Here is a 13,335-nt window from a genome sequence, read left to right as displayed (position 1 = left end):
ATTACATTGATCAATAACGATACAAAAATCAAAATTGCTAACACAAAAAAGTATAAATTTGTGATCAAACTCACAACATTCAAGTTTATAGCAAAAAAACGTTCTAAAAAAAAAGTTTATAGCAAAAAACTACTGTCTACAAACGTGACAAGATAAAAGTGTCTGAAATACACATGTCTTCAGATTTATAATATTGAAGACGTCAAAGTCATTGCTTGAATTTGTAATGGACACAACAATTAAAATGCCTCAATTTGAACCAAACGAACACCACATCATGACAAAAAATCAAACAACATTCCACCAAAACAGCTTGTATTTAAACAATGAAAACCACATAGAAAACACAAGATTATACTATCCCTCATAAAAAATTAAAAATAAAAAAAAATCCACCGAGAAGATTATACTGTATGCATTCAAATTGTTTTAGTTGATAAAGAGACCTATTTAATTTGATGATCAAAATTACGTCTCAAAAATTAAATCTTCTAAAAAAATTCATATAATTGTCGCTATCAAATAAATCATTTAAATAAGTCAATAAGTCGTAACATATCTGTAAGAGTTAAATTTATAAATGGTCCCTATAAATATCAAGCATTTTGGCTTTAGAATCTTTTGTTTTGGTCTTTAGTGATTTAATTTAGACCTCGTAAAATTTATTCATATTAAAATTGATCTTTATAATATTCAGTTTAGTCTTTATCTTGATGAACTAAAATCATATACTCTACATATTATAAGGACCAAATCCTATATAAATCAATTTTGTAAGGACTAAAACAAAACCACGAGGACCAAAACCAAAAGGTTAAATATTTGCAAAAACTAAAATTAAAAAAATATTTTTAGATCGATTAAAACGCTAGACATTTGCAAAGATCATTTACATATTTAAACCTAATTATGTAAATTGAGTCCATATATATACTATAAGATTAAGAAGGGTCATGCTAATATGTGCATTCACCACACAAGTACAAATAATTTACTTGATACAATCTAATTAATACAATGTTACAAGTGTGTTCCCTCATTAAAATTACAATGTTACAAGTGTGTCAACACCAAAACTGTAATTAATACAATGTTACAATGTAATTTCAGGTAAGCTAAGCTGAATACGGAGCACTCACTTAATTAACTTAGCTTTCCCTAATTTACTTAATAAAACAACGTTACAGTGTAGTTTCAGGTAGGAAAAAATGTTACACATTGTCATTGCTATCTTTACCTCACATTTTCTTAGCTTCTATATGCTAAATTATTTTTACACCTGTTCTATAAACAAGTGGAATTCCAAATATTCCACAACACCAACAAAAAAACCAATAATCAAATGATACTGTAACTTTTGCTTCATCTGTTTTGTACGTTTTTTTTCATATAAAAAATTCAGGATTGACCGTGGCAACCCGTCGTCATGCTCTCCCTTTCCTTTTGTCATCCAACACCTGTGTCTCCCCAAAAAAGGAATGTTTTGTTAAAGAAGAAACTTATAGTAAACTATTATGCAGAATTTGTTTAAAAATACTTTGTAAAGAGCATGTAGAAAAACTAGATAGTTAAATGTGCAGTTACCAACAAGTGTAAACGGAAAACAAGCAAAACTACAACAAAAAAAATAAGAGGTAGCAGAAATTTGGTTATTGAAGGTCGCAGAAAATGATGCCGCAATTTAGTCAACGGCAAGAACAAAGACATCGTGCAAAAAGAAACACATGTTCTTAAAAGTTTGAATTTTATCACGGTGCCAAAATTTTGTGTGAAATATTTAAATGAAATGGCTAGTTTCTTTAATATAACAATAACTACAATTCATTTTAGGGATGGCAACTTCATTGCATCATCATAACTATCATCTACAATATTAGGATTACAATAATTTTGTCATTGTCACTGATATACAAGTAATTGTTGGCTAAAGATAGAATTACCTTACTCTGGAAGAGTCGCATGGTTAACACAAGTGTGTCTCGCGTTCTGCAATGAAACGGGGAATGAACATTGTTAGTCATGTATTTAAAATGGATAAACATTCAAACTTACATTTAAAATGGAGTTTTAGATCAAATTGTGTAAGCAGCTAATTCAATATTACAATCACTGAACAGAATGAATATATCAGAGAGCAAAAGCAAATTACAAGAATAAAAAGTTCAAAATATTTCCTACAAAGCTGAGTTCCTAATGCACCATAAAAAAAAAAAGGGGCAGCCGGTGCACTAAAACATCCGCATACGCAGGGTCCGAGAAGGGGTCCCAAATTAATTTAATGTGTTAATTCCAACTACCTATATTTCCGGTTCTACTTTAAAGATGAAACATATTTCAACAGAGACTAATTCCAATGGTATGTGAATTAAAACACTAAAATTATTAAAATATCGATTCAAAATGAATAAAAAGAATACAAACATTACTGCATTAGCATTTATTCACCATGGACTTGAAACACAATAAATGTAATTACCGGACGCTAAATGTGCTTAGAGGATGAGAAGATCCATCCGAGCATGTTAACACAAATTGTGACGAGAGACCACATGGAACTTTAATCTGCAGATAATCCATAGAAGGAGGTGGAACATATTAAACAAGAAACAACGACTAGCTTACGTTCAACTCAGAAAAATGTATTATTATATCAATATGATAGAATGCACAAAATGAAAATTCTACATACATGTTTATGTCAAACTATTGCACAATAAAAAACTTAAAATCTATGGAATGTTTCAAGAGTTTTACACCCAAGGTAGTGCCTATAACTTTAACAACAGAAATTTGAATTACATACCGATAAGTCCTTTGAGAATTTCTCAGAAACTACCGCAGCTTCAGTACCACTTATCTTAATTTGGTATCCAGATCGTCTTAAGAATAGAGTTGCTTGTTCCCAATTTTCAGCAGAATCCATCTATCAAAAATAACCGCAAAATGTGACGAATGCAAATTAAGATGAATAAGGAGCAGAGTATATCCTGTATCTTTTAGAAATGATATTGAACGGAATTAGACTATGAGAGGGAAGCGAGGTCAAGATTTTGTAGAATGTAATTTAATGCACTGAGTGTTAAAAAATAATTATGGTATCATCTAATGAAGTATTATCACACTATTTCATGAGTTTAATAATACATTAAAAAAATTAAACTTTGTGAATCTGTATTCTGTTCACTATTCCGGGGTGCATCTGGAGAGGAATGCTTGGATTTTACAAGGGGTTTTGTCTTACAAAACTTTGTGTAAGAAGATTGGCTTCTCATTTGTGTTCAATTCACGCCTTCGTGATCTCTTTGGGAGCTCTAATTCCAACTATGAATAACAATTTTTAAGATTCCTCCATGCATCAAAGTATAGATATTTACATTGCATGGACTAATGCACATAAATTCTAATAATTGCTAGCCTAAGATGTGTAGGGAACAATACCTGTCCTAATAACAGGAATTGTGGAAACAAATCAGTACCAAAAAAAAACCTAACAAAAACAAAGAGCTAATCACTCAACACAAGATATTATATCTATTGAATATTCAAAAATTTGCATTATATCAACAATGACTTCATCAGTTAGTTTCACGAGATACACTTTAACACTCAGAAACTCCTTTTTCAATGTATTTGGTAATAAAAGTTACAAATGTACTATATGTTTCACTTTTTCAACGGATATTTTTCGCTTCTTAATTCCTTAACTAGTACACTTAAGGGACCCATATATTAAACATGATCTGAGAACTAAAAGGATTTTCCAACAAAAAGAAGACCTACCAGAAGTAGAACACTGAAGATTGCTTCTCCTTTAGACAAGTATGTGTCAATCTCATGCTGCATTTCTGGGTCTATAAAGTTGGCACACAGAAGACTGTGATGAGAGAGTATCGAAGGAGGAAAAAAATTTATAATGAAAGAGATAAATAATGAAACTAACATGTGCGAATATAAGCAATAGATTGCCTAAGTTGTTCAAGCAAAAATGCCTTTAGAAAAATTCACATGGTTGCAATTCCCGTGTAAGTCTAACATGTCATGTGAAAAGAAAAATAATTTGAAGAAGAAATTTCTGGTTACAAAATACTCTAAAAGATTTCATAATATCTAATGCCATTACACGCGCACACACTCTAAAATTCACATGGTGTGTGTGTGTAGTTTGGATATGGCCAGTTTATTAAGAAACATATTTTTGGTTTTTATGATTCAGCAGAAAGTTAACTTACCACATTTTATTTTGTGCTGGTCATTCGCAAAAAGCCTCACTAGCTCCCCCTGACAAAGATAACAGAATCGACAAAAAAAATTCTGAGTGATATTCTTATGACGTCTAGGACAGAAATTGACACGTAACGATAAATGAGAAGGCAATATGAGGATGTCTATTATTGAGATAACTCTTAAACTGAGAATGAACTATTAGTTAAATATAAATTGTTTCCTTCGTTAATACTTTAGCACAGAAGATGAAATCACTTCAAAATCAATTCCATATTTAAATTTTGCAGCCCTATAAAAAGAGCCTCATCCCACTAGCTAGGATATTACGTAATTTTTTCATTGCCGTTTATATAATTTGAGCGAGTAATGATCCACATATTGGTAACCGGAGTCGGCCATACTGTTACAACTATTCGTTAGTTCAAATGCTAGTTAATTAGGATTCTGAAATAAAAAACAAATTTTGATGTATATTCTATTTTCACTCTGTTAATTTGTAGAATATTTCCTCACTTTTAACTTCACTTTCTTTCTGTTTCTCATACATCACCGAGACACCGAGTTATATTATGCTGTCAAAGACGAGTAACCATTATACAAGTGGTAAAATTAATACAAACACACATATTGAACTTTCATTGCTGACATTTTCAATTTGATTAAAAATATCACAAATTAAAATAATAAATTTCTCATCCATAGATTGAGCCATAATTCATATAATGTATAGAGTAAATATGTCAGACCACGATATGTATAACTAATTTATTTTCAAACCTGACGGCCTTTATCGTCCATTGGAATACACTCAACTGCTATCAGTTTATCGACATCATCGGCTGTAACTACATACTCTGGATTTGTGGCTCCTGATCCAAGAAAAAAGTACTTAAAAAAATTGTATTTAACTTCTATCATGCCACTCCATTCAAAAAACAATAATTTTTTTTCTTAAAACTAAAATAAATAAAAGAGAAGTAAAAAAGTTCAACCACCTTCAATGTACTGCCTAGTGCCATCCTGAAGATGCCGAACCCACTGACACGAACCCAAGAATTATAATGATATCAGTAATAGAAGAGAAGGAAATTAATATGGATGAGAAGTTAAATACAAATGGGAAGAAGTTTACCTGAAACATACAAAGAGAAGTTCGACGGACAGGATATCCACATCCCAGAAGTTTTTCTCCAGGAATAGCATCACCGCAGATTTGAAAATTCTCAATGCCAGGGCCATCTAGAAAGATTTGACTTGTTAGTATAAAATAATATACCATCTATAATTGTGAAAAACACAAATTACCCTCAGAAACAGAGGAAGCAGTCTCATCATGCTCATGTGAAGGTTGATACAAGTTGATATTGCCATTTACAAATTGTCTTTCACCAGTTCTCTCTTGCATGCCAATTTGATCAATTAAACCATGTTGGAAGGAAGATAGGTCTCTGCGCAAGTTCTTCCGTGGATAAGTACATATATAACAAAATGGCTAATCTCTGTAATCAGCAATACAAAGTATTCCTTACCTTAACAATATTCATAAATTAACTTTTTCTGACACTATTTATAAAATATTTAACTTTCATTTTTTAGTATATTATTAATCCTAATTAAAATTCACATAGTCCAAATCGAATAAATTGTAAACAACTTTGTTTAGTATTAATCTTTCCATCAATCATAAGGCTAATCCATTTAACTTTTGTCGAGACATTATGAATCTTAGCAATACCAACCTATCAGCAGCATTAGAAATCTCCTGATAGTTGACCCTTTTGAATGCTCCGTTTACATCACCACTAACACCTGGGTTCATATATCCTGTCATATTGCTCATTGGTTGGTGATTTTGTTCATTGCCAATAGGATTTTGCTGGGGAATGTTATGCTGAAACTGAAATGTAAAGTGAAATTGTAATTAATGATAATGAGAGCAAATCAACGATGATAAACACAACTAATATGAGGACAAAGCACACAAGAAGATACATGCCAACAGTACCATACCATGAATTCATTATGAATGTGATTTGTCAAATTGGCGGAACCAGGACTTTCGACAACATGGTTACCATTATCTGCATGACTTTCTTGCCCAGAAGTTAACTCTCCAATTCTATCCTGTCCAAAAAAGTAATCACTGATCTTTAGCAACAATCAATTAACCATTAACTTCAAGAATGACCTGTCAAATAGAGAAAATATAGTACAAGACTACAAGATCAACAAGACAAATATATAATGTCAAAGTCATGTTAAGAAGCCACCAGAGAGAAGGTAATACAGCCAGAAATTCATTTATTTGTGCAAAGAGTCCGAAATTCATGAAGCAGGAAACATATAATCAAAAACTTAGACAATATCTATGTATAGCATTAGTTTGTTTACTATGAACATGCAGTTTTATATTACCTTCACTCAAATTTTGAACACCAAAAATTTCACACAGAAAGATTTAGCAGATATAATGACACCAATTATGCAGCAGTCTCAGAAGTGTTCGAAACTTACATGTGAATTCCGAATCCTCCATTGTATTTGATCATGTAAATGCTGAACAAAGACCATACAAAATGTCAGAATATCTAAAATTTATTTAGAGGAAGAGAATCATGTATTATAGATAAGATAAAATATATGAAAGTAGCGATACTTGTGTTACCTTATTTTCACAGACCCTGTCTTGTTAGTAACCAGGTCTCATTCTAAGAGATTTTATCTTATTTTTAGGAAGTTTTTGCACCCTTATTTAGTTAGGATTAAAAGTCTATATTAGTATAATTAGGGTTACCGAGTTAGTACATTGTATCACACGACAATCCAAAACATCAATTTAACATAATATTAGTCTGAGTCTATATTATCCTTTTCTCCTTTACCTAAACCTAAAATTAAAACATGATAATGCGGTACCATCCTCCATGACCTCCGCCATCACTACTCTACTGTCAAGTTCCGTCAAATACGGAACTCTTACCTTAATTTGATGTGTGTGCGAGTGTGAGTTCCGTCAAAATCTCAGGGAATGCCCTGTCTATCATTTATCAAGTACTGCATTTTCATACCTTTACATAGTTGGATACTGAAGAGGCATTCATAACACGAGGCCACAAACCATATTCTGCCAGCAATCCTAGCATAGATGACATGAAGATATATCGCTCGTCCTCTGCAACCTAGATTAATGATATATATCAATAGCAGCAACCAGAAGTACATGAGGAGATTCCGCACAACATATACACATAGAGGATTTTGATGAATCTGCTATTAAAACCGCGATGCTATCCTAGTTTCACTCTTAGGGAAATAGCAGCTGATATCCCAGTTTCTACTAGATGATATAGCAGGAGTAATGGAAAAATGAAAATTTTAGGATTTTTTTTTTTTTAAATAAGGGTTAATAGTGCTTTTCACCCCTGTAATATATGCCATTTCCGGTTTTCGCCCCTATAAAATTTTCGGTTTGATTTGCACCCTCGTAAAATTTTTATTTTCCGGAAAACACCCCTAATAGGCCATTTTCAAGAAATTTTGGTTTTTGAAAGGCCTATTAAGGGTGTTTTCCGGAAAATAAAATTTTTACAAGGGTGCAAAACAAACCGAAAATTTTATAGGGGCGAAAACCGGAAATGGCATATATTACAGGGGTGAAAAGCACTATTAACCCTTAAAATAATAAAGCTGAAGAATCTGCATGTGCACCAAACATGACCTATAGTACAAATAGAAAAACTGAAGAGTTAATGAGTATTAATCCTATATTCACCGTGATACGTAAACCTTTCAATATGGAAGCTACCATTTTCGATCATTCCCTTTTTTATTTATATGCAGCATGCCTTTTTTCTATATAATTGACTTATTTTAATTTTCAACTGCTATGCGGCTTCCGCAATTTGCCCGCAGCTCTATTTTCTAGTTTACATAGTGGATATTTGGTGTTTCACTATTTCCCGCAATACGCTAATGATAACACCGGCATATACTTACACACATAGATGTGAATATGTGTGTGCGCGCGCGCGCGTGTGTGTATTTATGTTGTATGTGTGTACACGCATTCATTAACGTGTTAAAAATAAATGCATTAAATATCGACAACCAGTGTGAAACCTTGTCAAAATGGATCAGTTTAGATTAAAAAAATGAAACTACTAGGTCATTGCCTGCAAGCAAGGCACTTTATGTTTCAAGTACGCTGTAAAGTGAGTATGAGTTGATGCATTGACGCTCAAGTGTCATTGAAAAATAAGTAAGGGTCCTCATATCATCATGAATGAGTAACTAAAGAAATTGGTTCACAAATTTAATACCCGTAATAGAAATAAAATGTTGATGTCATCATGAAACTAGACTCACTTTCAAATCATGGGCAAGTTTTAAATTTTCTTCTAGATAACCTTTCCTTCGAGCCAGATCGTTAGAGGCAGATGTGATGGCTTCATTTTGCTTGTCATCGATTGCCTAATAAAAATATGGCATATAACTTTTAGGATTGAAGTTATATTCGTAAGATGTTATAAGTTAAGCACAACTTACAAAAGACATTGACTAACCATTCTTAGTTCCGAAAATTCCCTCTCTAGTTTGCATTTCTCATTCACTAGCTGCAACTCCTGCAACCGTTAAATTAAGTCGATTACCTAAAATGTCATTGAAGTAGATATAACTTAATGCTTGTGTGCATTTCATACCTTCATACAAGAAACAGCAATCTGTTCACGAAGGGAGAGGATCTCCTCTTCTTGCCCCCTTGCTTGTGAAAAAAGTTCCTGCAAATAAATTTATAATCTGAATGGATTATTTGATGTTTTTTGCATCTTCTAAGGAAATATTACATGAGAGAATACATTGTTGCATTATCTCGAAAAAATTGAGGGGTAAGAATGTGCTACATAAAAAACACTATTATATTTTATTACCATAGTGTCTAGGTCCTGAGCGTGATTAAGTGCATCATTGCTTTTGAAATTGCTTTGAGCCAGTTGTTTTTCAAGATTGTGCCTGCAACACAAGCAGCATCAACCCTTGTAAGGACTACTTTGGCTAGTCATTACACTCGAAATACATTCCAATCCATAAAACCAAGGCAACAGTTAACATTACGAAAAAGCACAAATTCATTTCACATGTATTACCTGCCTAGAAATTCTGAGCCTTGACCCTGAATCTCATCGTTGTTAAGCCCGCGCGAAGGGCTTTTAACAGAAGACATGGAATGGCTTGCACAAGGTCCTATTCAAAACAACCTGTAATTGAATCATGGTTGATTCTTTCCAATAAATTTATGCATTTTGTCTCGTTCCCCTTATTCTGTTCCAAATCAAGGTTCCCGTATGAGCTGATTCTTACCAGGTAATGCTTCAAGAAGAAACAGATACCAAGGAGTTAACAATAACAACTTATCCAAGGACCAAAAGAAATTTCTTAATTAAAAATATGCTACTTAGATATAACATCTCAAGAACACCCTGAGATTTTGAGTGTATTGTGTACGGTATGAACTTGCCGCACTACTTTTTTATAATTCAATCATGCTAGCACGCATGCGCGCACACAGAATTTTAAATTTTTAGTTGATTCTTAGATTAGTATCACATAATATTTGGTAATGGATAATTAAAGATATTAAAAGTCAAAATTGTGCATTGACATATGTGTTACCATCAACGAGGTCACTCATTGTGGGACGGAGAGGATAATAAATAATAAAACTATGATATCAACAACATGTTAAAACTCTTAGGAAGAGTTTGCCGCCTATTTGAATCCTGGCTCTACATATTAGTCTCCACTGTAACGCGAAGATGATAAGCAGTTTACCAAAAACAACTATGGGCCTGTTTGGATTGAGCTTATGAAAAAGAGCTTATGAAAATAAATAAGCTTTTATGTTAATTCATAAGATCCTACTAATGAAAAATGTATATTCATAAGTTGTTTTTTCATAAACTACCTTAACAAACTTATAAATAATACATTAGAGCTTATTTATTTGCATAAGCTATAAAATAAACCAATCCAAATGGACCCTATGACATCCACCTGAACTTGCAGAGAAGTCAAATTTGAATCCATTTCACCACACTAAATAGACAATTCTGAAGCAGTATGCAAATAAATAAATCCAACACAATAGCACCTTATTCCAATTCCAAAAGGTTAAGAACTCTATAATGCTACACAAAACATAACAATGAAAAAAAAAACAAATTTTGAGACAGCCCATGAATCACAGAACAACAAAATATCATGAAAACCAAATTATTAATATAAAACCAAACAAAAAAAAAACATAATTAGAAGCAGGACTCACCGAAAACAAGTACGACGTTGGCAAAAAAAAAAACACCTTGTTGGGCCAAAAAGAAACAGGATCGAAAGAGAAACACACGGAGAAAGAGGAAAAACTGAGATGTGTTAGTTGTAATGTAATGGGGGCAGAGAAAGAAATGAAGAAGAAGAGTCAAAGGAGAAATTTGGAAAAAATGGACATTTTCAGACAGAAAGAGAGAGGAAAACAAAGAACATAATCATTAATGATACTATAACTAATAATCATGATTTTATTGTACTGGTACACTATTCATTACTATCTATAGTAATTAACTTTAAACTTATTAAGTTTGAAGTAAAAAACTTTAAATTTATTAAGAAAATTAGTTAGTTAAAACATTATTAATTGTTTTAATCTTATATTATAAATTGTTTCGATCATTTTACGAATTAAAAAATATAATTAATTTTATATGTTAAAAAGAAATTATGATTTATTTTACCAAATTATTCTTTATAAATATTCACGTTGTATCCGGTATTTGTAGCATATCAAAATTAGTTATAAAAAAATTGAATACTTTATATTGCTGTATCTATTAAATTACTTTTTTTCTTCTTTTTTGCTAATGTTGATATTTTTCTATCTATATAAATAAATTTCTCCCACACATGTTTTATGTATCTTCTTTTCTTTCTATCTTAATTATTCGTGATTTTGTATACTTATTTTCTGAATATATTTTGATTTGTGATGTAATATATTACATTATGAAGAAAAATGTTTTCTTATATATTAGCAAAATAAAGATGTTTTCTACTATATACTTTCATTTGTGTACTTATAAAAGGTGCTTCCTTGTATCATTTTAATGTACCAGTACTCGTACTTTAGTGTTTTTAATAATAATCACGTATCTTCCTTAAAAAAAAAAAAAAAATCATGTATCTTGCACCGGTATCTAGTACCGATATCGTGCATGTATATGTGCACCATTGCTTGTCATATGGAAATGGTTTTGGAGTTGTAAAAAACAACACATTTTTTAATTTCAACCATCGGATCATTTTATACTATTATAAGATATTGGTTTGACAATATTATAATTTATGTCGTCCAATAAAGATTCAATGACTACGGCAAAAAACTGTGTGCAACTTTGTTGTTTACAAAGTAACAAATCATAGTCCCTTAACAAGTGCTCTTAGAGATCGTCTAAGGAGTTAAAAAAAAGTAATTTTGTATAAAAATTTGTATACTTATGACTAAGTCAAATGCTTGACTTGTATTTCTAAGAATAATTTCTTTTATGGATTTCTTAAGCAATGTTTTTAGAACATATGTTAACATAACCCATAAAATAATCACACCCTTAAAAATATATATTAAACGTTGATGGATATTGATCCAGACGATGGGGGGTTGATTCATACCCCACAAGGTGATCGGGTCAGCCATCTCTTAGTATGATTCATATAATAAAAGATTCATTGAAGTTGATGGAGATTGATTTGGTTGATGGGAGTTGATTCATACCCCCATAAAGGTGATCAGTCGAGCACCAAGACTCGGTTCACCTAAACTAAAAAATTTCATATAAAAGAAGAGAAATGATATTTATACAATCAATTTATAACAACTTTTATGACAATTTTATTTCTCATATTCACATTATGTTTTTACTTTTATTACTTTGATTTTCACGTCAATAACCACTTTTCTTTTAAAAACATAGGGTTGTTACATAAGTTGTCAAATAAATAGTTGTTCAATTTTTTTTTTTTTTTTTGAAAAAGCTAAAATGATATATATTCACACTAAACACAACGCCTCTTTAGCACAAGGAGTGCCAGAGAAGCGCTCAAGAAACAAACAATCTGTCAAAGTACAAAAACAGGCATTAGTCGATACCCAAACAAAATAACGGGTTCGACCGTCACTGCTGACAACAAAAAAACAAAAGCGGTATTATTAGCACGCAACCACCAATACAAGTGGAACTTAACCTTTTCCACTAGCTCCTCTACAGGAGTAATAATATTACTAAAAATTCTATTATTATGCTCTTTCCAGATAAGCCAAACACATAGAAGGCAAATAAGTTGAAGGAAGGAGCGTCTTGTGAGGTTGCTAAAAAATATAACTTATATCTAAAAGCTCCTCTAAAAAAAATCTACGAATGAAGCTGTGTTTTTGAAATTTTAATATCTACTATCACAGTGAATATATTACAATAATATCAATATGAATTTTTATGTTCAAAATCAATTTTCCCTCAAAAAAAAAAATTGTTATCGATCGAAAGTGCAAAATTGTTACGTATGTGTTCAATCAAATTATGTTATAATACCACCTTGCTATTAAAAAAAGTTATATTAATATTGCATATAAATTAAATATTATTGTAATGTACATGGAAATGGAAAGTCTCGTTGCGAAAAACGGTGGAAAGAGACGTAGGAAAATGAGAACTTCTACGGTACACCTCATAAATTGAGATGTATCGATACTCGTATTTCATAAATTTATATTAACGATCATTTTTGAAATAAGTAGTTATTTGTCAATAATATTTTAGAAAACATCATCTCATAAAAAAAAACATTATTTCATTGTTTATAAAAATTATATTAAATTTTTAACATCTTCTCATAAAAAATAATCAATATTCTTCATTATGAGCAGTAAAAATTCAAAAAAAATTAAATTTTATTTCAACAACGCTTTTGGTAAATAAAATTTAATTATTATAATTGTCAATGATAGAAAATAATTCATTTTTCTTAAAAATAAAAAACAACTAATTTAATCATTAATTTAATGCTTTG

The 13,335-nt window shown here is 31.2% G+C and overlaps 1 protein-coding gene and 1 long non-coding RNA gene across 4 annotated transcripts; one reads left to right on the top strand and one right to left on the bottom strand.

The window, feature by feature from the left end:
• Positions 1-968: 968 nt before the first annotated feature.
• Positions 969-10,768, bottom strand: LOC25500228 (uncharacterized). Of its 3 annotated transcripts, XM_013588575.3 has the most exons (20): positions 10,547-10,766; positions 9,369-9,591; positions 9,153-9,234; positions 8,925-9,002; positions 8,787-8,846; positions 8,590-8,694; positions 7,293-7,403; positions 6,739-6,780; positions 6,235-6,348; positions 5,964-6,121; positions 5,530-5,672; positions 5,357-5,463; positions 5,220-5,262; positions 5,002-5,093; positions 4,230-4,278; positions 3,781-3,851; positions 2,804-2,923; positions 2,477-2,562; positions 1,941-1,986; positions 969-1,457 (listed from the first exon to the last, which is right to left on the bottom strand). In XM_013588575.3, exons 2-20 carry the CDS (start codon positions 9,443-9,445, stop codon positions 1,425-1,427), a joined length of 1,617 nt encoding a protein of 538 aa, XP_013444029.1. In that variant the 5' UTR covers positions 9,446-9,591; positions 10,547-10,766; the 3' UTR covers positions 969-1,424. The 3 variants fall into 3 exon arrangements, 2 of the variants coding, with proteins under 2 accessions (XP_013444029.1, XP_039685142.1); XR_005643557.1 differs by lacking the exons at positions 969-1,457; positions 1,941-1,986 and adding an exon at positions 3,439-3,443 and having other exon boundaries at positions 10,547-10,767; XM_039829208.1 differs by lacking the exons at positions 969-1,457; positions 1,941-1,986; positions 2,477-2,562; positions 2,804-2,923 and adding exons at positions 3,257-3,361; positions 3,415-3,443 and having other exon boundaries at positions 10,547-10,768.
• LOC120577596 (uncharacterized) lies at positions 3,221-3,543 on the top strand. The gene is made up of 2 exons (XR_005643558.1): positions 3,221-3,360; positions 3,415-3,543. It is a non-coding gene; the product is annotated as an uncharacterized lncRNA (long non-coding RNA).
• Positions 10,769-13,335: the final 2,567 nt, after the last annotated feature.

This window comes from Medicago truncatula, chromosome 8, assembly GCF_003473485.1.
Source record: "Medicago truncatula cultivar Jemalong A17 chromosome 8, MtrunA17r5.0-ANR, whole genome shotgun sequence".
Classification (NCBI taxonomy): domain Eukaryota; kingdom Viridiplantae; phylum Streptophyta; class Magnoliopsida; order Fabales; family Fabaceae; genus Medicago; species Medicago truncatula.
Note: the sequence above shows the minus strand (reverse complement) of the source record. Positions and strands in the feature narration are given on the sequence as shown.

Coding starts and splice junctions, on each gene's coding strand:
- LOC25500228 (XM_013588575.3), bottom strand. CDS start 9,445: ATGTCTTCTGTTAAAAGCCCTTCGCGCGGGCTTAACAACGATGAGATT. Junction 5,263..5,356: donor CTTCTCTTTGTATGTTTCAG/GTAAACTTCTTC, acceptor GGTTCGTGTCAG/TGGGTTCGGCATCTTCAGGA. Junction 1,458..1,940: donor TGCGACTCTTCCAGAGTAAG/GTAATTCTATCT, acceptor GGGGAGACACAG/GTGTTGGATGACAAAAGGAA.